Source organism: Gastrolobium bilobum, unplaced genomic scaffold, assembly GCF_033153095.1.
Source record: "Gastrolobium bilobum isolate Gb01-03AN ecotype WA unplaced genomic scaffold, APGP_CSIRO_Gbil_v1 utg37679, whole genome shotgun sequence".
In the NCBI taxonomy this organism is placed as follows: domain Eukaryota; kingdom Viridiplantae; phylum Streptophyta; class Magnoliopsida; order Fabales; family Fabaceae; genus Gastrolobium; species Gastrolobium bilobum.
This window is the reverse complement of record NW_026896399.1, coordinates 8,025-29,054: the sequence shown is the minus strand read 5'-3', so window position 1 is coordinate 29,054 and position 21,030 is coordinate 8,025. Positions and strand designations below refer to the sequence as shown.

The 21,030-nt window shown below is 35.3% G+C and overlaps 3 protein-coding genes across 5 annotated transcripts; 1 reads left to right on the top strand and 2 right to left on the bottom strand.

Annotated features, from left to right (window-relative positions):
* Window positions 1-423: 423 nt before the first annotated feature.
* Window positions 424-5,967, bottom strand: LOC133299524 (DEAD-box ATP-dependent RNA helicase 17). 2 transcript variants are annotated; one of them, XM_061498993.1, is made up of 10 exons: window positions 5,648-5,967; window positions 5,377-5,449; window positions 5,153-5,262; window positions 4,271-4,438; window positions 3,867-3,975; window positions 3,377-3,729; window positions 3,209-3,282; window positions 2,505-2,809; window positions 1,335-1,581; window positions 424-1,138 (listed from the first exon to the last, which is right to left on the bottom strand). In XM_061498993.1, exons 1-10 carry the CDS (start codon window positions 5,778-5,780, stop codon window positions 890-892), a joined length of 1,821 nt encoding a protein of 606 aa, XP_061354977.1. In that variant the 5' UTR covers window positions 5,781-5,967; the 3' UTR covers window positions 424-889. The 2 variants fall into 2 exon arrangements, with proteins under 2 accessions (XP_061354977.1, XP_061354978.1); XM_061498994.1 differs by having other exon boundaries at window positions 4,271-4,414.
* LOC133299525 (uncharacterized) lies at window positions 5,963-12,419 on the top strand. Its single transcript, XM_061498995.1, has 7 exons — window positions 5,963-6,276; window positions 6,444-6,537; window positions 6,681-6,799; window positions 6,935-7,018; window positions 7,219-7,311; window positions 7,519-7,576; window positions 12,156-12,419. The coding sequence occupies exons 1-6, from the start codon at window positions 5,968-5,970 to the stop codon at window positions 7,573-7,575; spliced, it is 756 nt and encodes a 251-aa protein (XP_061354979.1). The 5' UTR covers window positions 5,963-5,967; the 3' UTR covers window position 7,576; window positions 12,156-12,419.
* Window positions 12,420-13,423: 1,004 nt separating this feature from the next.
* On the bottom strand, window positions 13,424-19,675 carry LOC133299535 (C-type lectin receptor-like tyrosine-protein kinase At1g52310). Of its 2 annotated transcripts, XM_061499007.1 has the most exons (6): window positions 19,460-19,505; window positions 19,309-19,351; window positions 18,120-18,249; window positions 16,918-17,340; window positions 16,108-16,669; window positions 13,424-14,215 (listed from the first exon to the last, which is right to left on the bottom strand). In XM_061499007.1, exons 3-6 carry the CDS (start codon window positions 18,175-18,177, stop codon window positions 13,690-13,692), a joined length of 1,569 nt encoding a protein of 522 aa, XP_061354991.1. In that variant the 5' UTR covers window positions 18,178-18,249; window positions 19,309-19,351; window positions 19,460-19,505; the 3' UTR covers window positions 13,424-13,689. The 2 variants fall into 2 exon arrangements, with proteins under 2 accessions (XP_061354991.1, XP_061354990.1); XM_061499006.1 differs by lacking the exon at window positions 18,120-18,249 and having other exon boundaries at window positions 19,460-19,675.
* Window positions 19,676-21,030: the final 1,355 nt, after the last annotated feature.

Here is a 21,030-nt window from a genome sequence, read left to right as displayed (position 1 = left end):
CCCAAAATTTAGGGCCCCATTAGATTCATTTCTCTAAATCTTAAAAAAAAAAAAACAAATAAATTTGATAACACTTTATATAAATAAGAGACTAAATTAGCAACAAATTTTTTTTAAGAACTAAAGTCATACAAGAGTGAAAATCAGAAACAAACCACAAAATATGCACGAGTCTTCTAATGTTCCTGGTGATGTTTCGCATTTTATGATTTTATCCCTTCATGTTCATTAAATCACATTCATGGTCATAACATTTCCGATTTGAATGCACAAATAATTTAGAGAAGCAAAACAATAATCCACGGAACATGAGAAATACAACTCCCAGAAAATATATATCAACACCATAAATAAATGAAAATAAAATCTCTCACAGTTCCACATACCAGTCTTGTGGAGTGGCCCAAATTGATGTTTGTGCCATTCTTGCCGATGGGTTAAAAAGCCAACATTATAACATTTCATGCAACATCGGTATAATACTTCCATGGGCTCAGCTAACAAACTGATTGAGCTCCATGTTATAATACAAGAGTTCCAAACCAACTAAAAGCACAATATAGCCAAAGCTAAGGTAATGTTTGAGTCCAATTAGTTACACTCTTTGCATCAGTTGTGTGTGTGTATATATATATATATCACACTATAAAATATTAGTTAACAGGAGTGTATATGCTAGCATTTAGCATGAAATGGCGATTAGCGATTTGGGCTACAAAAATGAACAACCCCACAAGGCCTTGATGCTTCAGTGATACTTCATGAGTGACCTGCTTTGTTGATACAATGATCTGCATTCTGGTTTCACAGGATCCGTCCATAGTCATCATTTGTCACCACCATTTGCCTCATTTAACTTATATCTTCAGCCATATTTTCATGGTCTGCATTACGTGACACTAGCAACTTTTCTCTTTTTTGATAGCCCAATTTTCTTATCATATCTCTTTCTCTTCTTAATTTGCTTTTGGAATGACTGTCCAACTAAGGAGGGTTGTTGTTTCAATGCAAAGCTTTTAGCTACATGCCCCAAGTGAAGTTTCTTGATCATAAATATTCTTTTTAGCTCACCACGATGGGCTGTGTATGCACGGACCCAAGAGCAAAATGCTTTCCTGGCAAGTTCATCCATCTTGGGCTGAAAAGGACAAGGCAATGATTGGTTTATGAATGCAAAGAAGCAACAAAGAACCCGTATAGAATCAATCATATTTGGAAAACATTATGGTTAGTGAAATCATAAGGAATAAACCAGCCAATGATTATTCCATTTGATAAGACATAGACAATCACCACAATTGTAGAATTCAACAAGATATAGCAATGAGGACCACCTTGGACATGATGAAGGATTCAAGTGCCTTCTGGAGACAGAGGACCCAGGGATGTGTGTCTACAAAAACAGACTTCTTCATATCGTTCTTTTGTCCATACAGTGGGAAATTATTCAACACTTTGAGGAGAGGATACTCTGTTAGTGAGACACCATGTTTCTCCAAGTCCTGCAAATAGTCTATTTCAACTGGTTGCAGAAATAACAATGACTCTCCTCTTTCACCCAGCCGGGCAGTTCTACCAACTCTGTATCATGAATTCATGATGGATCAGATATAACATAGCACTTCAAATTTTATTGGAAGATTATGATTTTTCATAAAGGAAGAACTGGGTAGATGCTTCTGAATCTATTAGATGAGATACCTATTGAAACAAGCTTCACTTACTTGTGGTTGTTAAAATCACACTTAGAAGTGTAAAACTCAATACCTTTAGGCTTCTTAAAAAATAAAAAGATGCATTCAATTTTGAGATTAATGTTTCTAATGTTGTAGGAAATAATTTTATCTCCTAAACACACATAAAAGTATGTGGGGTCCATATTTTCCTTTTCTTTCTCTTCTTTTCACATGGTCCTACATGGACCCCACATACTTTTATGTGTGTGTAGGAGATAAAATTATCTCCTACAACATGAGAAACACTGATCCCTTCAATTTTATCATACAACTAGTGTGGGAGCATGATTTTATGTTTTCAATTTTTACAATGGGCCCTTTCTTTGCTATTTCTCATAGTAAATAGAATTACATCAAGGAGAACAATGACGAAAAAGTTCTAAATTTATTTTTTGGCATTAAATCTTGATATAATTTAACTTTGCATTTGCATCACATTTTATCATGCTGACCTCCTAGTCATTATAGACAAGATTAAATTGTCAAACTCTTAAACTTCTATCCAGTTATTGACTTTGATGCTTAATTTTGAGTTTAAATTATGTATAAATTTTTAGACATGTATCTATGTATCTCTTAAAGGAAGTGTCAACTCTTTTTTTACAACATTTGTTCATACTTATCTAACACAATAGACGAACCCAATTTTCTTTGAAAAACTTACAGGTCATACAGCCCATAAAAACTGGTCCAAGCATGTTTATTTACATTATAATAGGAACACAAGAGAAAGAGTTATATTAATGAAACAAGAAAATAAGTAGATACCTATGCACATATTCGGTAGCTTCTCCTGGAGAATCATATTGTATGATGCATCTAACCTTTGGAAAATCCAAGCCCCTAGCAGAGACATCAGTGGACAAAAGCAAAGCAGATTTCTCAGTTTTAAAGGCCTGAAAACTGGTTCTCCGGTCCTCCTGTTCCATATTACCATGCAACCGAAAAGTTTTGCATCCAAGAAATATCTGTCTCATCCCTTTTTCTGTTTGTGGATAGGATGAGAAGTGGAATTCACTTAAAACTGAATAGTGAAAGTCGACCGCGTCACATGTTGAAAAGAATACAACAACCTGTGGAATCAATAGATGAATGATGTGACTCACAAAGCATAATATTTTGAATAGTTATAGCTTTGATAAGCAAAGGGAAAGATCCTAGCAAATTCATTCATGCTGAAAATAAGTTCCAGTCCTATAACCAAAATCATATTATTATTTTTTTGTCAGTAAGTAAAATTTTTGAAGGCATATCACCATATACATGAGATATTTTTGTTTTCATCTACATATTTCTGACAAAATTATACCAGCAATATCACATGATTCATAAGTCATGTCATTATACAACTTTTGACAGTCAATAATTTACCCATTGCGTAGAGTGCAAAACCTACTAATTCCAAACCACCTAACAAATAGACACAAGAACATAGGCAAGAAAAGGGGCTCTAGATTGAAATGATGCCTTACCTTTTGTGAAGTTTCCCTTTCAAAAAGATGCTTTAGAATCGAAAGAAGTACAGGGAGCCTTGAACCACAAGGCACTGCAACATAGTAATCCAAATAGGAATTCAGGATCTTATAACTATAACTTTAAAGTAGATAGCTCGCTGAATTTTTTTTCTAATTATCACATACCTTTCATGTATTTCTGAATCAACTGTATGGGGACTTTATAATCTCCAACTGTTGGCATTTTGCTGGAATACTTGTCTTTATTATCATCATCAGATTCTGAAGGATCAAGGCTTTCAATTGTTGAAATTGGTTCTATTTTTTTACCATCAAGACCAATCATCACTGGATTGTCTAGACTAATCTTAGCAAGGTGGTTCACTTTTTCGTTTAAGGTGGCAGATAAAAGCAAATTCTGTCTTTGAATTTTAGATTCTCTAGGAACTGCATTCTCTTGGTCATCATGCCTCGTTTTCCTTGAACCTAAAAGATCTAGTATTTCCTGTATATCTTTTCCAAATCCTAATTCCAGAATACTGCAAAAAAACATAAGTCAAGTTAATTCACCCATGAGATAATATATAAGAAAGAAAATTATAAATGAGAAATCAGTATCGCATTTACTATTGCAACATAAGGTAATTTCTATCGCAGTAAAAGAAGTAAACCATACTGGTCAGCTTCATCAAAAATTATCCAGCGCAAATTTGTGTATAAGAATGATGATGTATTCTTCAAGTGATCTAAAAGGCGCCCAGGAGTTGCTATAAGAACTGATATGCCTAAAATAGGAAACACAAAGTTTATAAATCTGATCAAGTGCAAATAAAGTTCCACTTTGAAGTTCAGACAAGAGAAAGCACAACTCAATAAATGTTTGTCATCAAGACATAACTTTTTTGTGATAGATAATTTTCTTTTGAACATCCAAAAAATATACTAAAGCACTTATCTCTTTTCTTTCATAATTTCATTCCTACCTTCTTCATGATTGGATTGTTGAACAACTAAGAAAGAACAAATTTTAAACATGAAGTTACAAGGGGAGTTTTGATGATGACTACACATGATTTCTACCTTTGCGCAGCCTGGCTTTCTCTTTTGATCTATTTTCACCACCCATGATGTATCCAGGAACAATCCAATGAAACCGATGCAATAACTTCTGAAGAATTTCATAAACCTGCAAACATAGCTCGCGCGTCGGTACAAGAACCAACGCTATTGCCAATGAATCAATTAAACCTGTGATTAATATGAGATAAATTTGCCCTAACAAGAAAGAAAATCATATTTCTTGACACTACAAAACAGCAAAATTGATAGCTTAGATGATACTTTCATGAATAAAGTTTGACATACATTTTGATGATACATTAATCTTCAATATTAGAAATATAAAACCGTTAATGTGTCTTCTCCTAACAATTTAAGATTTTGGGATAGTTGGTAATTAACAAGTGGTCAAGAGTTTGATTCTTATTGTTATCACTCTTCTTAATAAAGTTGAATTTTAAGCAAAGGTACAGCGCGTCTGTATGCTGTCCATGTTTCGAGATCAAAGGGCTCTCACATGACCTAACAGCTTAAGTTGTTGCCTTTTGGTTGATTTGATCACTGAGGCTTTAATCTTCACATATCCTTTCCTCTAAACAAGTTACATGAAGTCAACGAATTTGAAAACACATATGATGCAACTTGACATTCAATGAAGCAAGTGTCAAAAAAATTAGAATGAAATTTCATTTATAATTTAATTTGTTATTAAGAATATCATTTTCATTCTCTTATCAGTTACCACTTCATCCAAAGTAACATAACACGATGGAGTAAGTAGCATATAAAAACTATCTATTTCAAATAACATAAGCAATGAGAAGCTTAACAAATAGTTGAATTTGTGAAAACAGTAATTATGCAATGGAAGAAAATAGTGTTGAAAATAAAAAGAACACGCACCAAATGTTCCATCAGAGCGCTGGATTCGATTATCATAATTGAGTAAGTGATGAATAATTGGAGCCAGGTACGCAACAGTCTTCCCCGTGCCCGTGGCAGCATTAACCAGACTTAAATTTATCATTAAAGAACCCAATAAAATAAAATAAAAAACAACAAAGTTATAGCATGAAGTACAAAAATAAAAAGGGACAATCCTTAAAGAGAGGGTATAAAAAGGATACGCATGACGCCCTGAGAGAATAACAGGAATGGCTTGAGCTTGCACCAACGTTGGAACTTCAAAGCTCATCCTTTCTGTAAACCCAAAAAAAAAAAAATTAAAGTTTTGAACTCTCAATGGACCAACCAAAAAGAAATAAATAAAACAATCCCAAAAGATTAAAACTTCGGAAGATTTTGACTTGCCCATGTGCTGAAATCTAACCAAGCATGCTTTTGGAACCAGTGGCAACCAAATTCAGAAAACAAAAAGAGAAAAAAAAAAAAAATTACCACGAAGTTGGTCACATAAGGTGGGGTTGAGGCCAAGGCTAGAGAAAGAGCAAGAAGCAAAAACATTGTTATCTCCTCTGCTTTCATTGTTCTTCTCATTTTGCATCACTTGGGTACTCTTCTTCGTTCCCATTCTCTTCTCAACTCAGCCTCTGTTCTCTCTCTCTCCCTAAACCAAGGGTTTATCAAATTCCACGGTCTTTTCTATTATTATTTACAGTGGGCCGAATATTTTCCTTCCCCAAAGCCCAACATAGCCCGGCCCATTATAGTTTCAAATAAAATGGTTTTCGTTTCGTTGAACGGTAGGGGCTGTGAACATGGGAACGAGAGAAGAAGAGGTTGTGGAAATTGACAGCTTGGAGAAGAGTTTGTTGGAACAGAATGAGAGAGACGTACAAGTAGAAGAAGAAGAAGAAACAGCGTTGTATGCGGCGTCGTTTCAAGAGATGGAACAGAATTTCGTTAAGTATCACACGATGCAATGGGTGCTTTACTCTCTGTTGCTGATATTAGCATGGGGCATTGGTCTTCTCATGTTGCTTTACCTTCCAATCAGAAGGTTCATACTTAGAAAGGACATTCTCTCCAGAACCCTCTATCTCACTCCAACTGCTATTGTATATAAGGCAATATTTTTTGCACCCTCCAAATTTTTATTTCATTTTATGGTTTATGTTTGATTTTTGTGGCTAGATCAACTTTGTGATATAAATTATTATTATTATTATTATTTGGGTGGTTAGATCCTACTATGGCTTGACATGTTATATGCTTATGTGTTTATGTAGCTCAGGTTACTAGGCCTGTACCATTTCCATGTTTTGGGGTACTGAAGAAAGAGAAGCATGTTTTATTACATTCTGTGGCTGATGTTGTGGTTGAACAAGGTGCAGTATTTAAAGTTTTCTTTTTTCGAGTTGTCGTTTCACACTATTTGTTTTGGTGGGTTGTATTTTGTTGTTTTAAGCCTTTTCCAATGGGAATTGTTTCTATTGTGCTATGGTTTTTATTTCTAGTACCTATTTTGTAGGATACTTGCAATCGCTTTATGGTGTACATTCTCTTAGAATTGAAAATGTTGGAGTTAGAAGACCACCCAGTGACGATGTTAAAATCCTGGGCATTTCTGATCCAAATGCTTTCAGGAAGGTATTCAATAGTGTCTGCATCCCTCACTTTTTCCCAAATTTTTTTTTTTTTTTTTTTTCCATCAGTAAGAAAGTTTCTTCTCCTTATTTTCCTCTTTCACTTTAATGCTTTTTTCTGGGTTTCAATTCTTCTCAGGCTGTTATGATGCGCTTATCAAATATGAGAAATGAGATTTCGTCAAGACATGTTTCTACAGTAGAAGATGTTCCACATTTGATGGTAGGTCATTCACCAGTCCTATAAGCTGGGAAAAATTTATTTTAACTCTTTCAATTTTTTTTGGGGTCTTTTTACTTCTGGGTGACCAACAATTTAAGTTCATAACCCGGGAAACCTCTAGGGTATTGATTATAACTCAAATTGTTCCTGGTTAATTATTGTTTTCTTCTCTCTCTCTCATTGTTTTCTGTCTCTTGTAGATGTCTCCATCAAAGTCATTGAGATATGATACTACTCCATCTGGGGAGCTGCTACTACTGCAGAAACTAGAGGAAGTTGGAAGCTCTGTCAAGGTAAGAAGCAAACACAGCATATAATATTGTTATTTGCCAATAATTAATCACATAAACTTCAGAATGAGGAGAAACATAAAGTTTAAGTGCCCTGAGATGGAAATGAAATAAAAAGGGAAAGGAGAAAAGGAAATAAACTTAGTTGTATATATTTCTGGACTTTGTTATATTTCTTTTGGCTAAGCACCAGTTTGATGTTCACTGCAGAGAATACAGACTTTATTTGAGGAGCAACAATCTCAAACAACAGAATCCATAGATTGAGGTTAGTGAATTTGATGTAAAATAAAATTCCTATAACCTGTTTTTCTTCAGCATTTTAAGGGCCTTTTTTATTAAGCATTTCTGTATGTGTTTCTCATAAATACTTTATGGACTATTCAATGAAATTGTGTTAGCTTATCTATTATTTATGAGTCTTTATACAGTAATAAATTGGTTTGTTAACGCCATTGTTTCATAATGGGTCCACTTTGTATTTTTCTTGTTTTTGGTATTTGGTACTGTCTAGTGTCTAGGATGGATGAGCACATTTGGTGTTATATTCAAGGGCTTGTTTACTTTCGTGTATAAGACAATACTAAAAGACTCGTGTGGCATGGGAAAACTTGATACCTAAATTTAAATCTTAATCAAAAGCATGTTGCAGCTGATAAGTGAAAGAATTCACTCTGGAAGAAGAAAAGGGAGGGGGAAGGATGAACAATAATAAAAGACCTAAGAATATCAATCCTTTGAAGGAGAAGCAAGTAGGGACCGGGCCACGGAATGAGAATTGCACCAAGTGTAGAAAGAACCATGGAAATCAACCTTGTCTTGCGAGTCAAATGTCTATTACACTTGCAGAAAGCCCGGGCATTTTGCTAGAGAATGCCCATAAGGAAGAATATCAATTTTTTGAAGGAGAAGCTAGTAGGGACTGGGCCAAGGAATGAGAATTGCACTAAGTGCGGAAGGGACTATGGGAATCAACCTTGTCTATCGGGTCAAAATGCCTGTCACACTTGAAGAAAACTCTGACATTTTGCTAGAGAATGTCCACTAGAAAAAATATAAATTTTTCAAAGGAGAAGCAAGTAAGGATTAGGCTAAGGAATGAGAATTGCACTAACGGTAGAAAGACCCATGGGAATCAACTTTGTTTGGTGGGTCAAAATGTTCGTTATACCTGCGTAAAACCTCAACACTCTACTAGAAAATCCCCATAAGCAAGAATCAACCCATTTGAGTCTAAGCCGAAAGAGAATCAAGCTAATCAACGTGGGCCCAAACCCCAAACTAGAGATAGAATTTTACTCTCAATGGGGGGACCAAGATCACTTAATCAAGGGGCTACCCACTCATTTATATTTATAATTGTGTTAGGAAGTTGAATCTTTGGATTTCTAAGCTACACTATGGCTGTGTTTCCACCCCTATTGAAGGAACAATTTCCACCTCCCATGTTTGTATGAACTTTCCCATCTTGATAGAAGATAGACCCTCCTTTACAAAGCTAATTCATCCACCGTTGGCCAACCTCAATATAATTTTAGGAATGGACTAGTTGACAACCAAACAGGCCGTCCTAAATTGTGTAGAGAAGTCTATCTCATTCATTGCAAATCCATCACTAGCCTTGATCCCAACACCATTCCTTTTCCCTCAATGTTACCCAGGTCAACAATTGATTCGTAGGGGGAGCTCAAGAGCACATTCTTTTATTCTCCTCAAAGACGGAGGTCCAAATGGATATCGCTTAGTTTTCCTTAGGAGATCGTTCCCTTACTGCCAAAGAGATAGGTGAAGTTAACCGACGTAGTTCCTAAAATCAGGCCAATCTTCATAGCTCTTTATAGAATGTCCCTATAAGAGTTGGAGGAACTCAAGAAGTAATTAGACGAGTTACAAGAAGAGCAATTTAACAGATGGGAGCGTGAGGCTTTGTATAGATTATAGGCAACTAAATAAAGTAATTATTTTGTATAAGTATCATTTCTCTAGGATTGATGACCTTTCGGATCAACTCATGAGCTTCTGTATTTTTGAAGATAGATTTAAGTTACAAATATCACCAGATTAAGATCAAACCTGGGGATGTACCCAGGTTTTCCTTTAGGACTAGGTATGGGCATTATGAATACTTAGTTATGCCACCTTTTGGATTGATCAATGCGCCTGCAGTATTCATGGAACATAATTTTTAGACTTTTCCTTGACGATTTTGTCAGTCTTTCCAGATTATATTCTCATACAGAGCCTGTTTGGATGAGCTTTTATTCTCCAAGAAGCTTTTTTTTTTCAAAACAAGTGCTTTTCACTTTATTCGTGTATTTGGATGAAACTCTTGAAAAAACAGAAGTTAGAAGAAAAAAGAAAAGAAAAAAAGCTAAAATGGTTTTACTTTTAAGCCAAGATTCCTTGCTTCTAAAAAAGTCAAAATACTATGCTCTACTTAAAAATACTTTTTAGATGCTTATCCAGACACTTTTGAAAAAGTCTTTCTAAAAAAAATAATGCATAATTTTATTTTATTTTCACAATACCATCTAAACGGGCCTATATTCTTAGGCTAGGAAGAACATGAGGAATAGTGGAATACCATAGTATAGTCCTGCAAGTTTTAAAAGAAACAATTGTCCGCTAAGCCGGAGAAGTGTGAATTATGGTTGAAAGACGTTAAAGCGGTACTGCATTGGTATGGACCTAAGTCTGTCATGGAAAGATTTTCCAAGTTAGCATAACCCTTAACTAGATTCACAGGGAAAGGAAAGTCTTTTGTTTGGCCAAGGAATATGAGGATAGTTTCCACGATTTGAAGGTTATACTAACAATTTCCCTAATGTCAATTGTCTCAAACCATTGGTATGGACCTAAGTCTGTCATGGAAAGATTTTCCAAGTTAGCATAACCCTTAACTAGGTTCACAGGGAAAGGAAAGTCTTTTGTTTGGCCAAGGAATATGAGGATAGTTTCCAAGATTTGAAGGTTATTCTAACAATTGCCCTAATGTCAATTATCTTAAACCTCCTAGGAAATTTTAAGGTTTACGGTGATGCTTCTAAAAGTGGTTTGGGTTGTGTTTTGATGCACGACAGAAAAGCAATGACCTACGCATCTAAACAACTTCAGCCACACGAGGAAAACCACCCAACTCACGATTTGGAATTAGCACTCATAGTTTTACGCTCTAAAAATCTAGAGGCAATACCTATGTAGTGTAAAAGTTGAAGTTTCTAGTGACTATAAGAGCCTTATATACCTTTTCTTAGCAAAATGAACTGAATATGAGGCAAAAGATGGAGTTCTTGAAGGATTATGATTTTGAGTTGAATCACCATCTTGGTGAGGCAAATGTAGTTGCAGATATCCTTAGTCGTAAATCCTTACATTTATCCCATATGATGGTTCAAGAGTAGAAAATGATGGAAAAATTTAGAGCCTTGAACTTGTGAGCAACCCTTTCCCTGCTAGCTTGGAGTTAAGTAGGCTGAAAGTCACTTGTGACTTGCAAGATCAGACTCGCTCAAGAATATGATGCATTAGATAAAATTAGAAGATTTTACATGGATAGAAAATGGGGCCGTTCTATCCCAAGGGCAAATCTACGTCCCTAAAGATGAGGAATTCAAAGAAAAGATTCCGGAAGAGGCATACAAGAGTAAGATGAAAGTTCATCTATGATCAGCCAAAATGTACCAAGATTTCGTAGAGATTATGGAGGCTAGGAATGAAAAAAGAGATTACTGAGTATGTAACTAAATGTTTAATCCATCGAATGATGAAAATTGAACATTAGAAACTAGCCGAATTACTTCAACCCCTGAGAATTTGAAAATAGAATTGGGAAACTGTGTCAATGGATTTTGTAATGGCATTATCTAGGACTCAATATGGGTTGCAGTACATAGACTAACCCAATCAGCCCATTTCTTGCCAATAAAACCACATATTCTCGAGATAGGCTAGCCTGAGTGTATATACAGTTGTTAGGGTTGTGGATTCTTTAAAGGTAGGTATTACAAAAATGGGGTTTGAGAAAGATAGAGAGAATAGTACCATTACATGGTAATCAGGTAATGTCTTGAGTCCTTATTTTGATGTCGTTCTACTTTGGGAGCGAATTTAATGTGGTCCGGGACTAGAAAAAATTGGGTGGGACTGAGGTGAGAGAAAGAGAGAAAAGGTTGAGGAGAGAGAAGAGAAAAAAAAATTTAATACAAGTGTCAATTTTTGAATGGAAGGACCACGGTGGTCCTGGAGCATATTAAAATTTTCCCAATGTAACAGCCCCATACCCTGTAGCAGGATATTGTCCGCTTTGCCCCGCGCACAAGCACCGTCGAGCTCGCGGTTTTACATTTTGGGTTACCCCCAAAAGGCCTCCTACAAGAAAAGGTATCCACACCCTTATATATATGGCATGTTTCGTTCCCCTCTCCAACCGATGTGGGACATTACATTCTCCCCCACTGGGAATACAGCGTCCCCGCTGTACACACCGGTCCAGGGCCAGGCTCTGATACCAAATGTAACAGCCCCATACCTGGGTTAATCCACAAGATACAGCCATGAATGCCATAAAAAATTAGAGAGACTGAAAGGTGGAAAAGGAATGCTAATATGGAGGCTAACATGGAGAATCCCTTTACAATAAATAAAAAAATAAAAAATAAAATAATTGAGTCCTAAATGAAGAACACTTGGTGCTGTCCGAAATTCATAGTTTAGGATTCTCCAATATGACAAGGTTGTAATTTCTTTCAAGACCTCCGCAGTGAACGTTAGTTTTTTATTATGCTTCCTTTGCCTGCTTTTATTTTATAGTTTAAGTATTCTAATCTGGGTTTGGACACATCATGCAGGGAGTGGATTCACGTTATAATGATCAATATCTCTTCCATAAAAGTTCAGATCCAACAAAAATTAGTGCCACTTTGTCTGCAGCCCCTGGAAGTGCAAGTTGACACTCCGAGCAATATAGTTAGCTATTGTTTGTATCTTGTAGCATTCAAGTGCGCCTTGTATTTTGTGTAATATTCTTTTTCTTTTTCTTTTTAAAAAAAGAGAGTAGAAGTTGTATATCTTGGGTTTTAATGCTGCTTAAACGTATCTATCTTGCCACTAATCGGTTTCAATTTTTTTTTTAATGTGTATGTCTTATTGATTCATTTTAGGTAATCGTTTTATTATTTCTATCTTTTTCTCTTCTTTTTTCCCCTTTTTTACCATAATGCAGGGTTGAGAAGCTCTTTCGTAGTACTAGTTATTTCATTAATATATATATCTTTACTCGCCTAAATGAAGTTCCTTGAACAGTTAACTAATACTAGAGTGAATAAATAGGTAAATTAGTCTTTAAAAATACAACTCGGTCATACTAGTTTTTAAATGATGAAAATTATGTTGTTTCTAAATGTTTCTTTTGTCCTTGTCAGTGAAATGCACATTCAAAGATTTTTACGTAACTTTTATCATTCAGAAAATGACCAAAAATGGATCTTTAAAAATTAAATGCAAGTTTTATCATTCAGAAACTAATGACTTTCAAAGACTATTAACTCTAGTAGGGTTGTTGTTCGAGTTTGTCCAGGAAAATATAGAATCATTTATTGCCAAAGAGCAAACGCAAGGATCTGAGGTTTATGAGGAAATCGCACTCTCACAGGAAGACTTCCCATTCCACCTGCCCTCCAACCCTTTTTCCCTTTTAAATAACTAGAAACACCCTTCACCATGTAAGGTTTCAAGAAATTGTATTCTTTCAACTGTTTGCATGACTAGCCACTCCATACTCCTTCCCTCTCAAATAACAAAAAATAATGGAAAATAAAAGTATGGTTTATACCCGTTATGTATATGGGTTTTATATTTATCATGTAACATAACACAACTTCACTTTCCTACACACACATTAAAGAGGTGAGGTCCACATGTTTTTCTTTCTCTTTTATCATTTCACTTTCTCTCTCCTTTTGTTGTGTGTGTGTTGGAAACAAAACTTAAATTATGTAACATAACATTAATAAAACCCTATGTATATTCATAAGAATGGTAGCCAGTGACCAGGATAGTGCATTTTCCTTATCTCATTTTCACCAACAAGCTTCTTCCATTGCATTTAAAGAACAGATGTTGCCATCTGTTTTTGTAGTCCTTGTAATTTTAATAAGAATGGCAAAAGAGTAGCACAACTCCATCAATAGTAGTCCCTTTTACGATTACATTACATGTATGACTTCAAAGAATCTGTCTTGCAGAAATTACTTAGTCAAATCCTAGCTCCCACTTGGTCATTTAGTAAACCTAATTTCGACCCTAAAAAAGGACAGGTTAAAATACATATACATCTGTTATATGTAAAAAAAAATTCTACAAACTTAGCACAAAGCTACTAGATTACTTTGCAGGCGGCTGGGAAAACTGTTGCAGCTGATGAACAACATGAGACATTCTAGGGCGCATAGAAGGGACATGCTGTGTGCAAGAATAAACGAGGTCAACAACCTTCTGGATGGTACTAGCCTCTGGGATGATACTAGAAGATGAGGAAGATATATGAGGATCCAAGAGTTCAGGATAGCGATGAGCTTGCACAAGAGGTGTAGCCCATTCAAATATACTCTGCCAACCCACAGAATCAACTGCTTGTGCAGGTCTGCGTCCACTCACTATTTCAAGTAGTAGCACACCAAAACTATAAACGTCACTCTTTGTTGTAAGCTCGTTTCTATACACAAACTCTGGAGCAAGATATCCATAAGTTCCACCTGCCATCACAGTCCTCTCGTGCATCACTTCATATGGCACAAACTTGGACAGACCAACACCCATAAGGTGTGCTCCAAACTCCTCATCCAGCAGCACGTTACTGGCACGTATATCTCGATGCACAACTTGTGGCTTAACCTTGTCATGTAGAAACCTGTTGAAACAGAAGAAAAAAGTATCTTATAATTAATATATCCATTAAGTTTAAAATGCTATGGAGTGTGGAGTCTTTTTTTTTTTTTGGGTTAGTCAACCTCATAATAAACTCAAAAAGTCAGAGCAAATATTTTTGTTTGAGGGAATGAACACTACAATCCTCGTTAAGAGAATCTCAACAATCATGTACCTGGTTCCCCCGGAGAGAGGTTTTAATTAATCTCTCCATTCCCTTCCCTTCCCTCCGCTCTTCTTGATACGTAGATGATAGCATTCTCCTAAATTACCCTTATATATTTATTTTTTTACTTGGCTAACTAAGAGCACACGGATAGATAAGCATAAAAGCCCATGCAAGAGTTTACATAATGAAGGCAAGTATCATATCCAAAAATAAAGGCAACAAGTTAAAGTGATAAGATGATGGAACTTGAGCTATCATAGGAACACAAATTATCTGAAATGTGTTGCACAGGACAAATCGGCCTAAAAACAATGAAGTAAAGCAACTTTAATAAACCATCCAGGAAAAAGTCGTTGAAGGTTGACGCTAAGTGACTGACATCTTTCATGCTTTAAATGATCTTAAAAGGCTCAGTGCATGCAAAATGTCTACGTCTATTAAATAACAAAGGAACATAAGAGAAGATTAAGTTAAATTGAATCATTTTTTATATTGAAAAAAGGAGTCCCAATTAACTACTGTCCGGTGCTGGACAAGGAAACTGTGCATCTATACACACCATAAAATGAATCTGAAGCCTCATCAGTAATTACAAGAACCTTAATTATTTCCTCCTCTAAATAGATCGGGAACCTCTCATGTTACTTACTGTAAAGAACCAATTCAACCCAAAAGCTTAAGCTGTTGGGTGAGACCACATTAATAGTTTTATATATCTCAACACGCCCCCTCACACGAGAGCCTACTGGGCTTGAAGGATGGACAATGCACATGCCCACTTACCTGTGCGAAGAAAGAAATTCCACTAGAAAGAAAGTGGAAGGGCGGTGAGGATTGAACCCGGTACACTAAGACTCTGATACCATGTAAAGAACCAATTCAACCCAAAAGCTTAAACTGTTGGGTGAGGCTACATTAATGGTTTTATATATTTCAACAATTACTATCGTGAAAGGGTCATGTTATAAGAGAGAGAGACACAAAAACAAAATTAATGGACTCTAAATAATGGTGGGTCTTACTATATATTATTCTTTTGTTTCTCTCTTGTAACATGGCCCTCTCATGCTAGTAAAAAACATGAGGGGATCCTGATCTGTTGCAAATACATCCTCTGAAATTCTACCTTTCACATGAGATTTTGGGTCAAGTACAGCAGCGGAGGATATTTTAACTAATTCAACTCTACTATTTCATCATAACATTTTAATCAGTTAAATGGAGATGCCTATCTTCCAAATCAAAAGTCAGAATGAAGATGATCATTGCTATGATGTAAAATTAAAATACCAGAACAGGATGGCTGGGTTGATAGCAGCATATTAGTAACAGGGAAATCCAAAGCATGATAGTTCTTATATAGGATTTGATAATCCATCACACCAACGACACTGATACTCTAGAAGTGACATCCAACTAAACAGAACAACTTTGAAAGCATGACTAAGCATTAAATGAAATGTTCCCATATGTAATTTGCAATGTTACAAATAATTCAAAGTGGCAATGCAATACAATTTATAAAGAATGCATGCAAAGACCAAAGGGAGAATGACCTCAATGCACACAGTTAATTACAGCCAAAAAGCACAATTTGTATCACAAGAAGATTTTAGTTAATCTAGAGAAAATATGCATCTTGGTAAGGAGAACGAAAAATTCTAAATTAACATGTGGAAAGTTATCAAAGTATAGCTTGAACATACGCAATTCCTTGAGCAAGCGTCATTGCAATTTTCATCCTCATAGCCCAATCTAAACTGCGACCTCCCCTTGGTATGTGATGTAGCCATTTATCCAAGGGCCCATTAGCTACAAACTCATAAACAATGTAGCGGTCACCATGACCATAGCAACACCCCATCACAGCCACCAAATTTGGATGACGAAGCCTTGCAACCCTGCCAATTTCAGAATAGAACTCCTTTTTCCTCTGAAAGCTTGACCTCTTTAATCTCTTAACAGCAACCCTTGAGCCATCCGTTAGGACCCCACTGTATGTACCACCAGTCTTTGTATCCCCAACAAGACGGTTACCTTCACTGAAATTCTTTGTTATTGACCTTAATTCCTCTTTGGTAAAGACTTTCCATGATGGAAGAGAAGCTGCTGGATCATATAGTTTTCTAGACCGTCTTCTCTTCTTGCCCCGCTTATATACAAGAAGCCAAACTACCACTGATAATGTTGTAGTGAGTATCAATGCACTCACCACTGCAATGATGATAAGGTATTCCCTGTGGCAGTGCTTATGAGAACACTTCATATCTGAGATGAATAAAAAAGAAAAACAGTTTCACTTTGCTGTCAATGATGATTAAAACAAATGTATAATAATTTAATCAAGATAGGAGAAAAAAAGGTAGCATAAGCAACAATACAACATATTTATCAAGAATAAAGAACAAAAGACAAACCTTTAGGAATAGAGTATAAAAGAATTGGAAATTCTAATTACTAAATTTTTTATGAATTAAAAATGAGAATTGGAAGTGATATATACAACAAGAGCATACCCATATCAAGTACACATAGAGAAGCATGAGGATTGTCACATCTCTCACTCATGAGAGATTTTGAATTATTAGTCATTACAGTACATAAATTGTCCGTACTGTACATATGACATCTAGTTCCAGTACAATTGGGCAGAACATCAGCCAAAGGAAATATGGAGTTATTCCACTGAGAATTGTCAGACCACATCCACTGATAATTGGCTGTAGAGTTGAGTCTTCTTCCACCAATCCAGCAACTGTTTATAGATTCACCACATAGACTCTGAGCAAAGTGCAGTTCCGCAAGCGATGTTAATGATGCTAAATGCCCACCATACTTATTACAACAGGTCTCTGAGTCATTCCAAGATTGAGGCCTCCCAACATGGAGAATGCACTTGGTCTTATTAGGGTCAATAACCCAACCAGTTGGACATGGCGCTGTACAAGGGGGGGAAATATAATGTTTAAATGAGTAATCAGAGTCTATCCTCACATAGCAGAGAAATAATTATCAAAATGTGACTTCAACAACCATCAGATGAAGTGCATTAGAATACAGATAGAATACATGTTTATAAAAATTAAGAAGCATAATCATAATGTATTGTGGCATAGTAGTTCTTAGACCATTCATTTGGACATGAGCACAAGCAAGCATCTGGATGCAAACTCACTGAGGAGAAGGAACCTGCTGGTTAGTTATAATTAGTTGTTTCTCCAGTAATTAGCTTGTGTATTAGTTGGTTTGTTGGTTTTACTTGGTTGTTAATAACAGATTAATTATATAGTCTGTTATTCAGTTAGTAACTACATGTGGGACAAGTTGGTATGCAGCTGAGAGTATAGTTACTTGTTTAAACCATCTAGCGATTATATAAACTGCTCTTTGTGTATAATTTCATATGTAGATCAATGTTCATCTTCAATTACAATTCTATGATGGTATCAGAGTTCTGACACCAGAGATGGTGAGCACAATTTCATCCATAGCAAGAAATTCTCACTCATCCTCTCAACCATCAGGATCAAATTCAGAAGCTGGTCATAATGCAAATGCAGATCCAACACAGAATCCTTCAAGTCCATCTGCAGTAATGGTGACTCCATTTCTCACTGGTACAAACTATCATTCATGGGTGAGATCAATTCGTAGGACACTGGTTTCGAAGAACAAATACAAGTTTGTAGATGGAATAATTTCAACACCAGGAGATTACCATCCAATTTATTCAGCACGGTAAAGACATTACAACTATCCATTCTTGGATTGTCCATTCAGCTAGCAACCATTCATTTGGACGAGAGATGAGCATGCATCTGAATGCAAACTCACTCAGGAGAAGGAACCTGCCAGTTAGTTACAATTAGTTGCTTCTGTAGTAATTAGCTTGTGGATTAGTTAGCTTGTTTGTTTTACTTGGTTGTTAATATCAGATTAGTTACATAGTTTGTTATTCAGTAAGTAACTAGATTTAGATGTGAGACAAGATTGTATGCAGCCTGAATGTCTATTTACTTGTTTACGCCAACTAAGAACTATATAAACTACTCTTCTATAATCTCAAATGTAGAACAATTTTCATCTTCAATCACAATTCTATGAATACTAATCATTCATTTCAAAACACCAATAGACTATCATTTAAGGTAATTGCATAGGGACAAAATATATTAAATAGCCTCAATTATATTAAAACGTGACTGAACTTACTTAATTCCCTATTACTAAAATACTCAAAATATTGTCACCTAATTCATACTCTCTCTCACCAGATATAACAGGGTAAGCCAGAGGTAAAACTGCTTCTTTGTAACCGCATGGTCACATTGTCATGTGTTCCAATTCAAAAAACAATCTCTTTGCAATAATACAAGGTACGACTATGTACATGGATTTCCCTCGCTCCTACCGTCGCAAGCTGGGATTCCACAGAAGTGGTTTTTTGCTACTGAGGAGAAATACCCCTTCGTTTCAAAATAATCATCTCTTAAATATTTTACCTTATTTCAAATTTTTTGTTACTTTAAAAAACAAAATCAAGAAGCATTAATTATTTTTTTTGCTAACTTTTATAGGGTTTTAGGATTATTTTACAAAGGTGTAAGTTACATTCTTGATCTTAATCGTTAATCCTATTTATATCTAGTGGTTCTAATTCATTAGGTATGAAAACTATTAGATGCAAGCAAATCAATGTTAAGAATTTGGTGTAAGACTTGTGATTCAAATGTAATTATATTTTCCTAAAATTAAAGGCAACGACTTTCTAAAAAAATTAATGCAAACGCATTTTGTAAAGCGACAGAACTTTTCCAAACGGATGGAGTGTTTTCTATAACACCCATTGTGCAGATTTAAGTACAAGTAAAAAAAAAAAAAATAAAAATAAAAAAAAAAGTTCATACCTTTAGTGTCTCCACTGAGAGAACCACAAGTCTCATTAAGTGTCTACAATCAAAAGAAAGCTTCAATGAAATGGGTTCACAGCGTAACACATTTAAATTTCAGAACTTATCGCCTAAAATAAATAAATAAATAAAAGAATATTAAACTCACCACATTGGAAGCGAGTCCATGAATAGCAAGCAAAGGTAGCAGAACGAGAACAGATTGCAGAACCATGGGCTTAACTTCCATTACAACAACCTCAAAATTTCGCAACTACTAATTTACAAACAAAAATATCGCATGAGCGAGAAAAACAGCATAAGAAGACTTCATTTTCCAACACATGCCTTGTCGCGAGTGAAATAAAAGAGGGTAAGTCCTCTTTTCAATTCTTCTTCTTCGTTTCTGTGATTGGGTGGGTAGGTGCAAATGTAATTAAGAGGTGAAGAGATGTCAGATCTGTTAAAACAACATGGGCCACTTCAAAATTAAGCCCAATATGCTAAAACCAATATGATAGGCCTTATGGCCCAACTAAATCTGGGTTGGTTCTGGCCCGGTTCTACCTCTATATAAGCCCATGTGGTTAAAACTGCTGACTCGGACTCTTTGGATCAACTTATTTTCTTTTCAAAAAGAATTTAATTTTGATGTATAATAAACTTTACATTTTCCGAAAAATATTTTTCATGTTGTGACCTTTTGATTTTGTGTGCAAATTTTTTTTTTTTAATAAGTGTGGAGTCCACCATTAGTTAAGTCACAATATGAAAAAACAATTCTCTTACAACATGAAAAAAATAAAGTCCTTCTTCTAATGATGTATTTGAATTATTATTTAATGAGTTTGATATGCTATATGATTATTAAAATTATCTAATTTATTAAATGAGGACTGGACACTATATTACATAACAGACTATTAATATATCAAAATTAAATTTTAAAAAATAAATAATTGATGTTTTCGACTGAAATACTTATTTTAGGAAGGGGACTAAACTTGAGTTTAACTTTAAAGTGAAAAAGTGAGTATATCTATCCAGAACTTAATTTAAAATATATCATAATCTTAGTCTACTAAAATTTAAGAGTTACACGGATTTATTTATTTTAGAGACAAGCTTTATAAGAATTTATATGCTCCTAAAGAACCATGTAAAATTATAATCACTCCATTCAACTTTGATATTTCCAATATGGTGAATATAATTATACTTGCGTCAGAAAAGCATGAAATACTTTTTTTCTTACTTTAATGATAAAAGAACATTTTGGCCGAAGAGCTTATGGTCATTGAAACAAGATTTTCTTTGTTACTTTCTCCGCTTGCATAATGATTATATATTTTAAGAGAAATACTTTTATTATATTGTAGGAAAGAAGTTATCTCATGTTGTAGAAATAAAATTATAAGCGGGACTCACACGTAAGAGAAAAGAGAAAAAAAAGAGTGGTGAGACTCACCCCTCTTTTGTGTGTATAGAAAAATTGTTTATCTCACCTAAGTTAAACAATACATCAACATAGTATCTCCCACATATTCTCGCAAGGTGCGGAGCTCGGTTCGTCTGCTGACTACCCGACGTATAGACCCGGTCAGTCTCTGGTGGTGCCAGAATCATCTGGAAAGGTGTCACATGAGCAACAGCAGCACCAACGACATGTGTAAAGCAGTCTCTGGAGTAGTGGCCCTCTTTGCAACACTTGAAGCATATCAGCTCACCCGAAGCACAACG